We start from the raw sequence: 18,856 nt of genomic DNA, 5'->3' as shown, positions 1-18,856 counted from the left end.
TTTTAAAAGGAAAGGAAGAATGAGAAACAGAACAGGCACTTACATGGGCGTATTCAGTGCTCTTTTAAAATCATGACCAAGTCTGCTGTGAAAGAGTTGAGTATCTAAAATTCTGTACTATATGATTACAGCCAATTCAGCTGTCCAACTATCAGGTTTTAAAATGGAAAAGCATATACACCGGTGTTTCCTGTTTCCAAAACTGCATTGATGCTCTTAACTAACATCGTGATTAAGAGCATGTTTCTCAAGACAAATGATCCACAGAATGGAAAACATACACAATCTTTGCAGTGCCTTTCCGAAACAGGGGAACACAAATACTGGACATGCACTGCAGCCACCCAGAATTGGGACCTGTGGTACACCAAGCTTCTTAAATGAATAGGGCAAAGAAATTAAACACTTGCAGGGTGTTCATTGCCCCTCCACGCATAAGCTAGAAAGCACGGACTTATAAAAGCGATCTATATGTTATCAAAGTTTACAGAAGCACATTCTTACAAAGATTAACAATTCTGCGAGTTTCACTTTTTGTGCCAACCGAGTGAGATCGTACAGCTGACTTCACTCTTCACCATCTGCATACGTGAAAAAACTATCTGTCTCAAAGAAAACAATTTGGTGTCTCAGAAGGGTCACTGGGGAACAGAATACCTGCCTTACAAACCCAGAGCCCAGCACAACCACATCTCTCTTGTCTAGCAAAGCATCCCCATAAGCTACGGAGGATTTTTCAGATGTTATTTTACAAATTCTACAACCTGTTCAGTTTTTTTTGATTCTTTAAATGTTTCTCTCTTTCTAATCGCAGATGCAGTAGTGACACACTTTGGCTCTCTCAAGTTGACCAAACTGGCTAAGACCTGTCATTGCTCTCAGTTCCGGTGTGACACTTTCAGCACAGAGTCATACCACACCTTGGCTGGGAATGAAGTTAAGCTCAAATCATTACTTGTCATCTAGTGATATTTACTGCACTTCGCAATAAAACTTAAGCTGGACATTTCACAACAACAAAAAACAGGTAATTACTACACTGAAAAGATCTTTTATTTGAGGAGAAAGTCCTAAGAAACAGGGTGGAGAAGCCTTAGCTCTTTACAGATTTATAAACCCAAAGCAGTCCCACTGCTTAGCTACGGCTGCTAGTTTCCAGAAGCGGGCCTTGCCCTCCGGGCGTCCTCCACGGGCGGGAGCACACCGAGACGAATTTGCTGCTTTCTGAGAAGCGTGGAGCACCTACGGCTCGGCTCGACGCTTGTCGGTGCCTGCTAAAGCCCCTCGGGTCCGACAGGAGGGGAAGGAGCTCGCCGGCCACGACCTACCCAGCTCCGGCCTTCTACCGGCAGAGCAGCCAGGCTACAGAAGCTGGGAGACATGCAGGGCAAATACCTGCCCAGCAGCAGATACTATTAACAGCCATAAACTGAACATACAACACCAGCTAATAATTACAGATCTTGTCAGGTTTTTAGGGATAACGATCTAGCAAAACCTTCAGCACTTGCTTATCCATTCATCTCCTTAAGATAAATCTTTTCCTCTCTTTTACAAAATAAGCATGAGAGGGAGGGGGGAAAAAAAGGGTCAAGTAAAGCCCACTCTGAGCATTTATTTTTGCATCCTTAGAACATCCAGAGTCAGGTGGAGACTGCTCTGTTCCCTCCGAAATGTCACTCTTCCTTAGGGCAATATATGTAATGAGTAGGTGGCAAAAGAAAGATTAAAAAAATAAATTGGGAAAACTTCATAAATTCACAACTGTAAGAACTATAAATACACTATGTGAAGTTACCATATATGAAATGTTACCAAAATTATTATATTAACATGGATTTAGCTACAACATTTAATTGTTTTTCGGATGTCAGCTTCTGAACGCAAGCGTTAGGTGAAGCCCTTGCGCGCCTCAGTGCTCTCAGCAGCGGAGAGGCGGTCTCGGGGCAGAGGGATGCATACTTCCTTGTGCAAGCTTTGTAAGCACAAACCTCTTTACAATGAGCGAAGTACTTACGGTGTTACTTAACATTATTTAAAGGCAACTGAAAATCCACAGCCTTTCAAATAATGCTACCTAAAATTAGTTTATCAACTATACCAAAATATCCTGGCATTCTTGTAAGATGGTAATAATTACTTTGTTCTGAATAGCAATTATAGCTGCCCAAGCTAAAGAGCACTCACTTTTGCCATTTGCAAGTGCTCTGTCTGCCAGGAAGAAGAGCTAACAGATGTGCAAGCACCATCACTTGTGCTTAGCAGCAAGGGAGACAATACCTGTATTTTAAACCACTGTTACTGAAAACATTTATGTGCATACAGAAGCAAACACTTGACAGAAAAAACAGGTCTCTCTCTGAATTAACAGGCATGTTTTAAGTTAAGCTTGGGAGGATCTTTGCCCTAAAGCAGAAACTGGAAGTTGCTGTTCTTTTACTTGCTGACCAGACTTGTTAGTGTCACACAGTTTCTGCTAAGAGAATCCTCCTCCCCTGCAAGAGATACTAATGCAACTATAGAAATGGAGATGTGCCTCTCTCCCAGCAGATGGTGGATTAGAAAAATTCTCCCCCCGGACATGATGCTAATGCCAGACAACAGTCTGCTGTGCTGCCATTACGCTAATTTTTGGAGAATTAATGTTCAAGATGGAAAGATAAAAACTGTGAGTTCTTCAGCTCCGATTAGGAGTTAGTCACATCCCCCACTCAAGGCAAGAAAGAACACGCGCCCCCACAGCAAAATTTAATTCCTACACAAAGAACAAAAAGCCACGATGGAGCTGTAAGTAAAATGTTGAGAGATTTGAACTATAAAAAAAAGTTGAAGGCAGAAAAGTTGCACCTCCTGCAGCAAAGCAAGCATCCAGGAGACGTGTTTCAGCCTTCGCTCCTGCACATCTCGCACGCGCCCTTCGGACTACAGCCCTTTACTGTATGAAACAGTTATGAGTCAAAGGAGACAACAATCACAATTACACAGAAAATTAATCAAAAATAACCAGCTTACTGTTTTACTACTGTTAGCACAGCACACTTAAAATGCCTGCTTCGTTCTCCAGAATTATGGTTTATTTATATACACTCATAGAGCCATCAAAGCTAGCTAATTAGATGACTAAGAGCATCCAGCACCTCCACTTCCATTACACATCATAAGCAGATCTCAGAGCTCAAAGAAAGGCATATGCAAGGTATTTTCTAAATAGGTTACTGGCTGCTTTATAGACATTGTTTCACTTGCCATTTTCTTACAATGGCATGAGGTCGAATCCCTGCCAGGGAGCACTCTGCACCCTCTCCCAGCGCCAGCACTCACACTGCCTTAACTGCTCCCGGGCTAGTGATGCCAAATAGGACATTAACCAGGAAGATAACAGCAGGAACTCCCGTTCCTAAAAGCTGGGGTCAGTTTCCAACTCTGAAAAATGTGTTTTGGGAAAGGAAAACAATTGGTTTTGTCATAGTATTTCTAACAGAAAGCTAAGTGTATACAGGTAGCATCAACTGCAAAAAAGAACTTTTAAACTAATTTACCACACTTCATAACATGCCATAGTACCCACATCATACTGCTAAACGGATATTTCTTACTTACAAAATTCATAGTTTTGTCTAGCTAGGTATTAAACCAGGACCGCCCATCCAGTTAACAATGAAACAAATCAGATATTTCTGGGAAACAGCCAAGCCTGTCACAGTCCAGCAAAACAGCCTTTTCAAAATAAAACCAGCATCTAATGTCCCGTAAGGTGTGCAAGCCTGTAAGGATACGGAATGCTTTTTTGGTTTTGTATCCAGTCCCCACATTAGAAGTATTTAACTTAAAATTTGGAAACACTGTGACATCTTAAGAATGCTAGGGATTGGTAGAATTTATTAACTTTAATTACTGCTGTGTAATTACAGAACACAAGTGCCATTTTAGAGGCTGACCTCAGAAGAAAACAATGTAAAATGCACTGCTACAACACTATTTTTTCTTCAGATATCTTACAGAAGCTTAACCACTTTCCCATCACTCACCCAAACCAACACTTATTTTTGTGCTGCTTCTCTTTGGAGACGGAACAAGATTTAGATTCAGATTTTACATCAAGAAAAAAACACTAGCCTTTATATCCCAAGAACAATGAAAACAAAATATAATTGGGGTTGCAAACATACCTGTAAGTAGGTTGTCATTAATTTTTACATTTATGGTGGAACTATATAAAATCTGAAGGCACCTGGCAAGCACTCTGTACTATCCAAAAAAAGGGATCCCTAAAAAAATAAGATAGGAAGGCACAGCTAGAACTGAGTGTCTGGTAAATGAATATCACCTACCAGACACCTAAACGGTCTATGCATTTGTTAATTGTAACTTCGCAAGATAAAAAACACACATCTTAAAGAAAATAAGAGTCTTGCCATATTCCTAGAAAGGCACTGATATTTAGTTTGTATGTTTTGCACTTATAAACTCATCTAAAGATTGCTGTACTATGCTTAATATCATAAAAACAAAAACAAACTTTTCAGAATAATTGAAACAGTGTGAATTCTGACTGTTCCGAGTATAATGCATATCATCTCATGACAACCATGAAATAAAATGTGTGTTTAACCTGAAAGTTCAATTTCTTAGTTGGTAGCTCCTGTTAAGTTATTACCTATCTACTGCAAGACATTTAAATGCTTCATTTTCTCTTCTAAAAGAACACGGTGGGTTGAAGGGAGGAAAAAATCTTTTCCGATTATCCAACTTCAGCCACTTCCCACAGAGTCCACATCTGCCATTTATTATTTTGCATGCTCATAACACTCACATATTACATCTCGGTGATACGTGCAATAGTTTAATTGCACTAAAATCAGGTATGTTCTAACACTCATCCCATCAGCCCTACCACTGAGGAGAACCTACATAACATCTCCAAAGATGGTTTGTTTGTAATATTGCTGGGTACTGCATTTACCCACCGTTATGGCAGGTAATCCCTTCCTCACCCTCTCCATGCTTCACAGCGTTTTCTCTCCTTAAATTAACTTCAGCATCCAATATTTAGGTATTTTGTGTAAGACAGATAGAGAATAACCACATCTTTATCTAGAAATCTGCATGTTGGTGTGACTAGTGAATAATTAGCCTGTTACTAATAGTTTACTACTGCAGTGGTTGTGATGGAAGTTAACTATGGTACAGGACTGCACTGAGTCAAAAGCAGGTAACATCCAAGAAGCACTGAAGGCTTCCTACGAACAGGATACCAAAACCATAAAGCAGCAAGGCATTCCCAGCAAGGACGGATGTGTTTATACCTGCGTGCAAAGCACTAGCAAGATCAGTACCTCCATCAGCAACGTCTGGAAGGGACAGTCTCCTGCTAACACAAACTTCCACGTCATATAAACCTGTTCTCAAATTTATAACGTTACACCTCGAGAAATAGCCTGGTTTCCGTTATTCCAGTCAGGAGGTCATTCTAGAATCTTACTCTTCTGATTTTCTAAAACTATTTCCAAACTAAATGTATTCATGGACAGTTTACACCTATTTGCTCTTGGGTCAACTGCGTCTTCGTGTTTTATGAGTATTTCTCCTTCCCTTAGGCTTATTCCTCAATGAATTTATACATACAGCCATACCTTCCGTCACCATTCACGCTGTCAGATTAAGAAAAAGGCAAGCTCTTCTAATCTCCTTTCAGTAAGACGGGCTAAAAATTATCCTGATCATTCCAGGAACCCCTTGGAGTACCATCTTCAGCTTTACTTCACTTTTCATGAACTCAGACAATTCAGTAATTTATAGTATTCCAAATGAATTCACATCTGTGCTTTGTTTGACACTGTAAGCATTTCTCTGTCTCTATTATCAAGTCTTCTGCTTTGTACAAAATTAAGCAGTTTGTGAGTCTTCAGGAGCTGTTGAAATCTAACATATAAAGTGTGGAAAGTTGACATCCAAACCTGAAAGTATTTTCATAATCAAATTTACTGGTCGCTTTCAACCTGGGTTGGAAAGTGAAGAAATACTATAACAGTTTTACTATGTAACCTCACATATTTTGTCAAAATTAACAACCTCCAAAAAACTAAGCAAGTAGAACTTTATATTTTGTTGAGATTAAAAACTGATTTTGCTACTTGTGCTCATCTTTCTCAAGTTAACCAGCTATTCTGGCCTGGAGACACAGCCTGGTGTGTCTGACTCGCAGAGAGTGGTTCCTCTGCGCAACCACGACCTGACCCATTTACCTGTCACAGAGCAGAAACCAAGAGAGAAACCTGTGACTGCCTTCCTCCCAGAACAGCTTCAAGGTCATTCTAGAGCCCAGCAAAAGCAAAGGAGAAAAGGAGACTTATGAAGAAAGCTGGGAAAGGGAATGTAGAAATAGGCTCATTTTTCATCTGTTTAGGAATAGAATGAGAAACATAAACAAAAAAAAAATACAGAAGGGTACATTATACAAACAGAAGAAAAAGGCTGCAAAAATAGAGCAATGAAAGTCAGAGGCTGATAGAAGAACTTGACAAGTAAAACAGCATATGACCACTCGATGTTTTCCCCGAATTAAAAGGCTGGTAACCTTCAAAATGCATCTATTGCCAATACTGCTGATATGCATCTTGCAGTTTCATGCTCTTATCAAGCCACAGAGCTTGCAAAGTTTCACATCTATGCAGAGAACAGCGTTATCACTGGTAGAGAAGAGCAGCAATGATGACAAGATCTATATTTCTCAAGATATTAGACTGGTTTCTCTCAGTAGAGAGTTAATTTCTACTTGCCAAAAAAGTCACCACAAAAACATCCCCAGAAATTACAATCCAGAATGAAAGGGATTAGACCCAGGGATACTGTTAACGTCTGCCCGATAATCATATTTGTGACAGACATTTGCCTGATTAAATAATGTTCCTTCCTTGAAGTTAAAAAAAAAATTATATGTTTTACAACTATCAGAGGGTAAGAAGTTAACCTTTAAAAACGTGCTTTCTGTGCAGGCTAGAGCTAGCAGGAATATCTGGCAACTGGGAGTCTTACCATCCCAAGTTGCTACACAAAAAATCTTAACTTCTTACTTTCTACTTTGTGTTACTGAAGTAAATCTGAAAACTTATTAGTAATTACTAATTTGCAATGAAAGGCAGCTTTTCATTAGAAACACAATGAGCTTAAGCATTCTGTGAAACTGAAACAACCAGTCACAATCCCGCTGTGCGTCAGTTATATCATTTTAACATTTGCACATTTGGTTCAACAGCACAAAACACTAACTGCATCCAAACACGTACCCAGCTATCAGTCTTCCGCATTTAAAATAAATATGTCTGGTTCACCTCAGCATTTATCTCAGCAGAAAAGATCACTAGGGCGCACACTGATTCTATTAACATTATCATTTAATTAGTGCTTGTACTAAAAATTATTCTGACTTTAATAGGATAGCAAACTGAACCAGAAAGACTGGAACGGCAAAATTATTTCCAAATTAATTTGCTTTTAATGTAATTTTAAACATATTTTTCAATGGGGCATAGCAAAGCAAGCCTAAACTTAGCCCTACTGCAGCCATTAGAATCTAGATGAAATCTTAACGTTAGTGGAGAGAAAGAGACACAAATGAAACTTTTGCAACTGTGATCTTACCTCCAACTCTTGCTCCCTCTGTAGTGCAAATTGTTTAAAAGACTTGACGATAAGGCCAGCATTGGAGCAATCATAGACGAAAATGGAAGGACTGCCCATCCAAGTCTGCAGGTCATATATGGACAGAGGAATATACTGCGTATAGTTCTGTAAGAAGAAAGAAAACATTTGAGTTACACAGAGGCAAAAAAGCAACAGAAGTTATTTGTGAGATAATGAAATACACACAAAAATTCCACTTCTGACATCACAAAATAAAACCTAGATAGTACACTGGGCATATTAATCAAGATAAATACCAATCAGCATCTTCTAATAAGGAAGACTACCTACCCAGCTCCAAAACAAATGTCAAGTAGGCTTTATTGTGGTATTGTTTGGTAGGCTAAACTTGAAACTAAAACTCTAAAAATCACTAAAGAGTGCTTTGAAATATGCCAACAATCCCAATGAGCATTTAATAGTCCAATTCTAGCTCAAACTTCTGCAACACTGATAAAAGACACAAACCGGTTGTCTTTAACATCAGCTACGTGGTACTGAAAACTTCATCAATACTTCAATATGGATAATTAAGACTGGTGGCCCTTCAGCAGCTACTCCATCTCAGTTTAATGAGGTACTTCACAATTTTATTACGGTCTTTAAATTCTGTGCAACTTTCAGAATTATCCTATAAAATTAAAACCTACGAAGACTGGCTTCAACAAAGTGACGTTCCAACAAAATCAACTTCTGTAACTACTCCGTGCTTCGTTCCTCCTCTTCTCCCCTTCCTCCCACCAAATAGTTGGAAGCAAAAGCTTCTAAAATTAGAAAGACGATCCAAAAAAATCAGGCTTAAAAATTAGCCATGTAGGGCCATATGCTAAACTAAGTGGCAGAACTGAAACCCCAGCGGAAGCAGCGCTCTGCCCGCTGAGGCTGCGGCGGCGGCCGGCCGGAGCCTCCCCATCCGCAGCCAGAGGGCAACCTGCTCCTGCTCACGCCGCGCTCAGCCCTGCCTGAAAGCAGCAGTAAAAGCTGAGATGTTACTGTTAACATCAGCAGGATGATGGATGGGATCATAACTCCCATTTAAATTCAAGAGGCTTAAAATAGCTGTAATAAAAACAGTAAACTTTTGCAAAAAACAAATTTTCAAGGACACATCTGTATATGTAAAGACTGAAGTGATCATAAACCGAGTGTTCGATACAGTAAGAAACATTAAGTCATTTCAAAATCCAGTGTTGACCATACATAACACTTTCTGTTGTTTTATTAAAACTAATATGAAGAATTATTGCTCATAAAAGTCAAAGTTTTAGGGAGTTAGGAGTTTTGCAAATTGATACAGGATAGAACGATACACAAACAACCTTCTTCCTCAGCGTAGACCTTTTCTGGCTTTTTTAGACAGCAAGGGGAGCAAACTGATATACCACTAAGTTTAAGCACATTTCAATCACAGTAATTACATATAAAAAAATCACTCTGACACATACACTCAGTGAGATTTGATGGACACACGTTCTTTTAACTTTAAATTTTTAATACATATTGCTACAGTTAGGATTGGATTATGTCCCTGACTAAGATTGTGACATTTCAAAGCAGCAGAATTTTAGGTTCAGAGTTTACGGGGGGGGGGGAGGGGGGGGAATAGCTCAACTAATTTGCTGATAATATGTAAATCAGATAGTTTGAAGGAAAAAAGGAGCATTAAATAGTCTTCTAGCACGGCTGCTCAAGGTGCTCTTTTGACGCTTGCTGTTTATCTTGCCTCTGCCAATTGACTGACTTTGGTTTTTGGCATGAAAGCTTCTGCTGGGTTAACGTAACTCCCAACATCCATGTTCGGTGACTGTTTACAGGAATGATGCAACACAAATAAACATAACAAGTAACAATTAGGCTAGAAACTAATTTTGAACATCTTTCATAAGCAATCGCTTAACAAACAGCTCAAGAATCTTTAACAAGCATTCTTCAGATTTTGCAGAGAAGTGCCCCGGAACTTCAGAATAAAAAAAGATGGAAGTTTGAGGGTTAAATCACGCCTGCTACGGCGTGAAGGCAGAACTGCAACTTCTGGCCCTCACTTAGTCAAACACAGGATGTTCCAGCAGAGCTGTGGACAGATTAAAGCACGCACCTTTTAGACCTAAAGCAGCTAAGAAGTGTCCGGAGAAAGACCAGCACAGCTCCACCTCAAGCTATACCTTCTCTTTATGGCTCCCATTAAGGGGAATCTATCACCTATTTTGGAGGCGGAAGATTATTTCGGCAGATGGCCAGAAAGTTCCCAAGAAATACAAGCAAGGGAAGAGAACTGACAAGTTTCGAAAGTTTATCTCAACAAAACTTGAACAACTGTAACGATGCTTTTTCAACCAAAGGGCTTTCACTGCTACCTTTCAGAGACAGCCAGCAAAACCTTTAGAGGCGCTAGATCATCTCTAAGGCTGCAGAGGTCTTTTGCAATGAAAACTGGACGGAAACTTTACCAAAGACTCTTATCAGTTGCCCATATCATAAGAGATATAATATTCGAAGGAATCTCAAAATACTGTGTGCTTGCTGACCCCAAGTATCTGAAAGTGTTTTGGCAGTGCTTGGAACATCACTCAAAAGACATTCAGATTGTTAGAGTTTACCAGCTGTTAATAAATTAAACGCCAGTTAGAATAAAGAAATATTTTCCAAAAGACACAGGGAGACAATGATGAGGGTTTTTTTGTTTTTCTTTTTTAAACTGTTTCACGTTATTACATTAGTTGCAGAATCTGCTTCTGCCTACGCATACATTTCACATCTCTGTACAAAAGACAGACATACCAAACCCAGAAAAAGGAAATTTTCAAAATAATCATCCCTTCCAAAGTATGGTACAATTTCTCTTTCCAGTTCCTACTCAAGATGAAACAATATGTGAAGAGTATATAGTCATTAATTTCTCTAAAGCTAAAGAGCTTCTTCGGAAGGTTTGTGTATTCAGCTTCTGCCTGGGATTTCTTGACCTAACGGATCTCTCAGAAAATAATTTTTGTGGTGATGAACCTATGGGAATTTGTCCCTAGTTCTTTCTATGTGTCTAATTATCTCACTAATAAAGAGTTTAGGAGCATTTTGTTTGTCAAGCTGCAAAGCAAAAATTAAAAAATTAAAGGCCTATAAGCCTTCACATGCTATCTTGGAGTAGCGTAGCACTTGTTGAGCAGCTGTCATTAAAAGATAGAAAGAAAAAAAAAAATACAACCGAAAATATTTTCTGCTTCCCTTAATGCTGTCTCTCCCCCCCATGAAGTTACAGAGCTGAAATGATTTCTGAAGAGTGGGGATTTCTAGGGAAGGAGGAAGGGCAGGGGAAGGAGGCAGGGATGGGGAAGGGGGAAGAGAAGCAGGCACCCTCCCGCACTATTTCGCGCATTTTCTACCCCGAGGAAGTGCAGTTAGAGGGACTCGTCACTATCGTCTTCTTTTTCTACAGAAGACATACAGAAGGTTTTAATTCTAATAAAATGAACAGAGATGAGTATCAGATTATTTATTTACTGCTCTTCTCTTTATCTGTCAGACTAGATTAAGTATTAAAAACACAGGCTTGCTTCATAAGGGAGCCCTGAGAGATGAAGACAACCACAAAGTTATTTATACTGCAGCAAGCATAACATGTTAAAAATCTACAAAAAATTAAACTCAAGAAAAACCTGCATGCAAGAGAGGAGGTAGATTTGGTTTTCAAAGATCAGGTTAATTTAGCTATCATCTTTTTAAGGGCCTTACCCAAACTGCACCATACTATTTCCCCTTTCACGTCTCTTCCCAGTAGAATTTGAACTCTGTTTAACTAAACAAAACAACTGAGATGCATAGCTGAAGTGAATCAGGCTAAATGATACTTCCTGAAGGTTCTAATCTTTTTAAATCTACATATCAGAATATATCATTGCATAACAATCAATTTTTTTCATAAAATTTTTTTTTTCATAAGACAAATCAAAAGAGACCACAGCTCCTAATGAGCAGTTGAGCTCTCAACCACCTTATTCCAGCTGAGATTCCAGAAAAACTGGCAAATACCCAGCAAGTTCTTAATAAAGCATTTGGCACAACACACAAACTTCATCGAACAGTAATTTCCTCTTCTTCCATGTGTAACGCATTCTGCCCATCACTCTTTCTGGCTTATTTATTACCCACTGGCAGTTAAGTGAGAAGAAGGTCACCGTTATTTTTTCTAAAACACCAAATTCAGCTTCAGAATGAGTTGTTTAAAACGCTGGTGTGAATACTAATCAAGTCTCCCATACAGATGCACTAGAATAAAATGACGACCTCTTGTACTTCCCCCCCCTTCCCTTTTACCCCTACCCTCTTTCAAGTTATCATTGAATGCTTTTTCAATTATAAAAATAATGCACGTGAAGTAAGAGAACAGAAGTTCAATAGGCCCCCAAAATAAAATAGGAGCCAATTTATAGTAACAAATGCAAGTTCTCTGTCAGCTGGATGCACTTTTCAGCTACCGGCAGTATATCTCCATTTCCCAAGACTCCATTCTAAATCAGTTACCCTTAATAGATGCTAAATAGCTTAACTAAAAGGAAAGCAAAAGTACATTTAGGTCATACTCAGCATCACTGGAAAAGTATTGCATATGGATATGTGAAAGCGAGCTGTACAAATTATAGCTAAGCAGGAGCGGCAAAAAACTTTAGGAAAATAAGAGATACCTATTCTATGGCACTCAGAGGTTCCTCAGTACTCTGTACTTCAGCAGCAGAACTAGCCATAGTTTTGTTGCCCTCGCGTGTTTTTCCCATGTAGTCTGAATAACGGCTATTCAGAGTTAGGGGACATTTTAAGCATAAACTTCATTTTAAGAACTTAACATTCAGACAGTGACACAAGGCAGCCAAGCCAAGTCCATGAAGGAGCTTCACCGTTTGCTCCAGACACGACAGAGCTATGCTGTTACGTCTGAAAAAAAGATGGATGAAGTGAAAGTAGCTGGCTTTTCAGCGTTTTGTAATGACCCTTAGCACATCCAGGAAGACTCTCCTACTCTGCAGCGGGGAGAGGGACAATCTGTTTGGTCTCAAAGAAGAACTTTAAGGACACAGAAGAAAGCAAACAGCTGTCAGTGTGGAACCAAATAAGTACCTGTGAATGCTTTTCAAATCCTGAAAAAATCAGTTGTTCTTTCTAACAAAACAGTAATACAATATGCAGAGGAGTGAAAAACATCCATCTGTTTTGCACGCTGCTCCTCAGAGACGCACCTTATTGAAGACCCAGATCTCCCCATTTACTGTTGGCCTGGGGACGCCATGTCCGTTGTAGTGGAAAAGGACCCGCTCTTCCTTGGCATTTCGACGTAGAGACGTACACAGTTTCTTAACTTCATCCACCGTAGGATCAAGACTTTGCTTGTATCTGGCCTAGTAACATAAAATATAAGTTAATCATTTTAACTGTAAACATAAATCTGTTCAAGCATCTATTCAAGAAGGAAGTGTGTATATAAACCGGCATATTGGAAAAAAAACAAAATATTTACGAGACAGCTGAATAAACAAAATATGTCTGTTACTTGGTGTGTGGGAACGCACACACGCATACAGTAGCAACACAGGTACGAGTTAGTTTACCACGTATCTCTGAACTTTGATCCGGCTCATCCAGGGATTACTAACGTTCAAAATGCCTTAGAAATAGCAAATACATTTTCAATATTAGTCAGCCTCAAAAACGACCCCGTACAATTCTCCAGTCCTCAAATTCATAGCCTGTGACCCTCCAAATGAACAAAACTCACTCTTAAAGACACAAAAACGTACAAGCCTGGTATTGTGTAAACCTCAGATCTCATACTGAAAGGTTTCTTCCCTCCCGTTGAAAAAAGGACACGGTTCTTGCTTCAGGCCTCAAAAGGAATGGCAATACCAAGCTGAAGGGCAGAAAAATTCGGATAGGTATCCTACATGGGATTATAACAACAAGAGCAGCACCACCCTCTTCCTAAATCCTGACTCATTAGTTCCGTGGCATAAAGGTATCCCCTTCCACTAACGAGACAGATATAAAAGAAGCCCGGCCTACACCTCAGCAAATATGTTAAACTTAAATGGAGTTGTGCCATTTCTAGCTGGGCCCACAGCAGACACAGGAGCCTAAAGCTACGAGCAGAGCGAATCCCGGCCTGGGAGAGGGGAAAGGACGCGGAGCCCACGGCAGATTGCAAGCAGCGGACCGAGGAACTAATCTCCGCGTTCTCGGCAGCGAGGAGTTCCTCTCTGCTTCCCAACAGGAGAGCACTGACTCCATAGAGAGAGCTGCCGGAAGGGAAAGAAAGGGAAGTTGCAGTGAGATTCAGCAGACAACTGAACAAGGACACAGAAGGAAAAGGAAAAGGAAGACTATCTTTCCTTTCCGCTCTCCTTACTCTGTACTGTACTGTCAGCAGTACAGGCAGTAATGCAGAATTTTTAAAGCTCATGATGAAATATCTATACTTCAGTACCATCACCAGTATTTCTTGTAGAGCTATATATCTATGCGGACATATCTGAGCAAAAACGCATAGAAGCATAGTCTTATACAACTAGAATATAAGAAAGCATAACACAATGTGAAAAACTAAGGCAAAAAGTTTGGTTTCTAGAAGAAAAATGGTTAACTTGGTGCAATGGCTCACACTACATACTCTGCGGACAGATACATTTTCAGTAATGACTATACTTTGAATCACAATAGCTCATCATCGTCATTGCTCCTATCCGGCCAGAAATGCTACTGTGTTTCAACAGTTCTGGTCTCCTCTTCCCATGTAAGAGGCATATAGAGGACCGCTGAATAAACGTACAGCTGTTTAGTATCTGTTACCGGCAGATACTGAATGGACTACATAGACCTGCAGGATTACAGAAAAATAAACAAACGCACTATCAGCAAGTACATGACAATTTCATTCAACATTAGGTGATAGACAAAAATAGAGAAAAAAATCAGAGCAACCTAGTATAACATTAATGAACCTTTAAATTAACTTATTAACTATTAGCCATTAAGGTCAGGCACTATATTACACCAGACTGAATGCATCCCCAACCCTAAAGGAAAAAGCCTATTGGTTAAAACTTTGTCATTAATGAGACTATGAAATGTTATAATTGTTATATTCATTCACTGTCTCACCTCTACCTAGAGGTACCTAGAATGCTTTATGACAAAGCCATTCTGATTAAAAAAAAAAAAAAAAGGCACAAAAGTCCCAGGAAGCTAGCATTCACACAGCTGGGTAAAAAGAAGGTAACCGAGCATCAGAAGCTTCTCTCTTGCTCCTGGAAAAATTTGATATTCAGTATCATTACAACTTTGGCTATCAACGCTATATCATCATTCGCAGCTATGCAATTCTACGAGCATGTAAATCTTAGCACATTTCTATGCTTGGAAAAAAAATGCTGTAAGAAGTCAACATTTCAAAAACATTCTTACTCAGATAATGTTCAAGATCCCTAAATAGTAGCTGGTTTGTCATACTCAAAGATGCATTTTTTGGAAGCCAGGCCAAATAATAAAGTCTTTTAACTGTCCTTTGAAAGACAAAAGCCTGTTTCTCCTTTTCTCCTCCAGACCTCCAAAGAGAAACTGATAATCCAGAATCAAAACGGCCTAAAAAAATTAATGTTGACGTACTGAAGTAAAGAACTTAGTGTAAGACTAGGACGATTGTAAACATACCTCCACAAAAATCTGCTACTGAAAGTCTGCTCATACATCAAGGTTTAGGTTTGGGCTTTTTAAGCTTTCTTCTGTGACACTCAGAGATACAAAGGTCTAAAAATATCATGGTAAAAAGGGATGAAGCACTTTATGTAATATAAAAACGTGTTGCTTATTGAGGTAGCTTGAAAAATAGGTATCATGCTGCTCAATTAATATTCAGCATTTCAAGCCAATAAGCAAAATGGATACAGTGAATGGTATCATCTGAAGCAAAGCAAGCAAAAGGAAAGAAAACGTAAGAAAGGGAACCAGTGGTCGCATACCGACACTTTTTGGGGGCTTCCATAACAGGTAAAGAGAGGAGGCTGTATTAATCTCAACCCAGGGCCCATCTACCTCTTTCTCTCTCCTCTCAGTGTTGCTATGAAGGTGTTGATTTGCAAAAAACGTTCACCTTAAATCACATTCTGCCTGCTGGCACCTTTACAAGACACTATAGAGCGGTGGGCAATTTTTCAATTCCAAAAATACAAAAAACCCGACTCATTGTAACACTCCTCACATCCTTTCAGCATAAATATTAAATACAGCTAGCAATGAATGGAGGTGAATTCATACTCTAAAACAAAAGCCTTGTAGTCCTAAAAATCCAAAATGTAAACATGTCATCCTAGACATTTATAAACACAAGGCTGAGAAGAACGAGAAGGCGAGAAGGGAGCCCGTAAACAAGCAGACAAGCACCTACCTGTCAGCTGAGGCCTTTCAGGCAGGAGCGTATCCAGCACCGCTCACGTGCATACTACAACAAGCGGTTAGCCGAGTAACTAACTACGCAATGTGTCTTTTTTTTTTCTTTACATAATATCTTCAAGGTTTTTTTTTCCATGATGCAAGAAAAAACAGGAGAATAAGCACAGAAATCGCAAGAAAAGTGTAGGCTTTGCTCAGCTGATTGGGTGGGGGGTTTTAGTGGTGGGGGGAGAGGAGAAGGTACTATTTTATCTGATGCTCTGTGGGACTACAGGTTTTAATAATTTTCAAAAACGACCTACGGTTTTTCTTCCAGAACAGGACTACAGAAACTGAAGGACTTTGAGAAAACCATACAGAAAGAGCATGCACGGGTGGCCGCTCCTGCCGAGCGCTGGAGAAGACGTTCGGGAGGACCGGGGCGCCCGCGCCCCCTCACGTCTCGCGAGGCCGACCCCCAAGCGAGCGGCCGTCCAGGCGGATTCACCCGCTCGAGAATTTTACCTTTATTTTGACAATAGGAAGCAGTATTTTTTAAACACAATTTTAGTTCTCATCTGCCCATTTCATATCTTTAGCATCGTTATCCCTTCGCTGGATATTTCCTTTGTGGTCTCCTCCTGTATTTCCCTCCATCATTGCTCTTTCATCTTTCTCAGCTACACTCTGCTCCGTTCCTTTTCCCAGCAGATGCTCTCAAGCAGTAGTCAGAGCAAAAGGTAACAGAAAGCCTCATCTATACGTAACTCTTCAAAAGTTCTCTGCAACTTTTACTGAAATGATGCTAAAAAAAAAAAAAAAGGTTTTTTTAAAAAAAATAAGCATGAATCCATTCAACATTGTTACTACATCTGAAGTTTTCAGATGAAAAACTGGATTTTTCAGTCCCTGTAGATCTCCCCTTTTCTCCAAAATAAGAATTTATTTTTTATCCTAAACCCCATATAATTCAAAAATGTAAATATATTTATTTACTGTGGTTCCAGAATCTGTTGCACAGGCTGAAGCACTCACCAAAATAGAAAAATGAAGAGTCAAGTAATAGCCAAATAAATAAATAAATAAATTCAACACAAACTATATGCAACATCTAAAACTTGCAAGCTTTTACGATAAAATTACCTTATTGAAAGGAAGTTGCAAGTGACCTGACTGCCATCAAGATAGTGACAATTAAGATGGGCGCTATGCTTGTACCAGAGTACCATTACCTAAACCGAAAAGCACCAATGAAATAAGTGGTCTCCAGATATTACCTGGTGCTCTCTACAGTACACTTATATTTAAACTATAAAACATGTAAATACTAAAAGAGGTAGTATACTTGATTCATTTCCCACTTGCACAGACAGTGACAGAACTTTCTCATCCTTATAGCATAGATAGTTTGAGGAACAGTATTTATCGTAAATATTTGATTCCAAAATTTCAGGAAAACTCTGGGACAGGAGTCTGACTTCCAGTATTAAAAGAAGTATTGTATGAGGCATTTAGGGGCCAAAAAAAACCAAAACAAAACAAAGCAACAAAAAAACCACCACTGTCTTGGAGTAACGCCATGGCTCCAGAGCGCTCTACATCAACCAGCAGCTCCGGCATTCCCCAGCCCCCTGCGCTGAATGGGCTTAGCTGGCAAAACTAGCAGCAAATTACCTAGGCAAAGAAGTTGATAATCTGCTGCTGCAGCAGCAACCGGTGCGTAGGACCCGCTGAACACCGGTGCTGTGCAAGGGAGCAGACGACGGGGACAGCCGCGACTGCAGGGGCGGCGCACAGCAGCCCCACATAAGCACCCCAGGTTGTGAGCGCGGGGAAAGACAGACTAACAATTAGATGAATACAAATGGAGAACATACTATTAAAGCTCATCATCTTCATCAGAAAGAATAGTAAATTACTCCTCTCATGATGAAATCAAAGCCATCATCTTTAAGAGAGAAGGCATGGATTCTCTAAAGCCAAGATCTATCAAAACTACATAGAAATTCTTTCCTTCCCCAAGCCAAGAGCAATGGTCTGGGAACATCTAGGGTTGAAACCTGACTTTAGGATCGACGCTCCTCAGGACGTGTGAGCCAGGTGCAACGAGCCAGCATGGCAAGACTGACACCACCAAGACAATTAGCAGGTCTGGAAAAACATTAGGGGAAAGTAGCCGGTGGGTAATGAAACAGTCACTTATCAGCTGCACCTCCAGCCAGTTCCTGAAGCCAGCCTCTGCTGTCGGGACTGCACTGGCGTCACTGCTGCTCCACTGACAACACACAGAACGACGCAGCAGCGGAGCACGAGCCTTCTCACTTCTCCCCAGCATTATCCCATTCATTTCAGGAGGGATTTAGTTCTTTCAAAGGATAAATAAAACACCCATATGTTTGCTGATTAGCAGGTGATACAGCAACCTCTCCAAGATGAGTCTGACTAGAGGCGAAAAACCAATTCACTGCGTTCATCAATTCCTACCCTCCTGGGAAACGTCAGTATTTATTGGCTGTATAAAGTAATTCCCACAGTTCTGTGGATTTTGTGCTTAAATTAACAGCTCTGCTTTGAAACCTTTGCCTAATTACAGATTTCTCTTTGACTCTGAAGGAGGCCAAGAGATAAACCAAGCATAATCAGGAAGAGTCCAACTTAGAAGCCCCTTTCCCAGCATATCACCAAGTTATGCTCAGACCAGCAGGAACTGCAGAAGCTGCTGATGTTGTGACAAAGCACTGTTTACCGGTATCGTTCGAGAAACTGG

At 40.0% G+C, this 18,856-nt stretch overlaps 1 protein-coding gene across 4 annotated transcripts in view; it reads right to left on the bottom strand.

The window, feature by feature from the left end:
• The window catches only part of RPTOR (regulatory associated protein of MTOR complex 1), a 175,905-nt gene that overhangs the window by 112,774 nt on the left and 44,275 nt on the right, over positions 1 to 18,856 (bottom strand). For all 4 annotated transcript variants that reach the window (XM_068913312.1, XM_068913311.1, XM_009682674.2 and 1 more), the window contains exons 4-5: positions 12,909 to 13,067; positions 7,642 to 7,788 (exon numbers count right to left, since the gene is read on the bottom strand). In XM_068913312.1, coding sequence (XP_068769413.1) covers positions 7,642 to 7,788; positions 12,909 to 13,067 — 306 coding nt within the window. The remainder of the gene's footprint in view (positions 1 to 7,641; positions 7,789 to 12,908; positions 13,068 to 18,856) is intronic.

The sequence above is a fragment of the Struthio camelus genome, chromosome 19, assembly GCF_040807025.1.
Source record: "Struthio camelus isolate bStrCam1 chromosome 19, bStrCam1.hap1, whole genome shotgun sequence".
NCBI lineage: Eukaryota > Metazoa > Chordata > Aves > Struthioniformes > Struthionidae > Struthio > Struthio camelus.
This window is presented reverse-complemented; position numbering and strand designations above follow the sequence as displayed.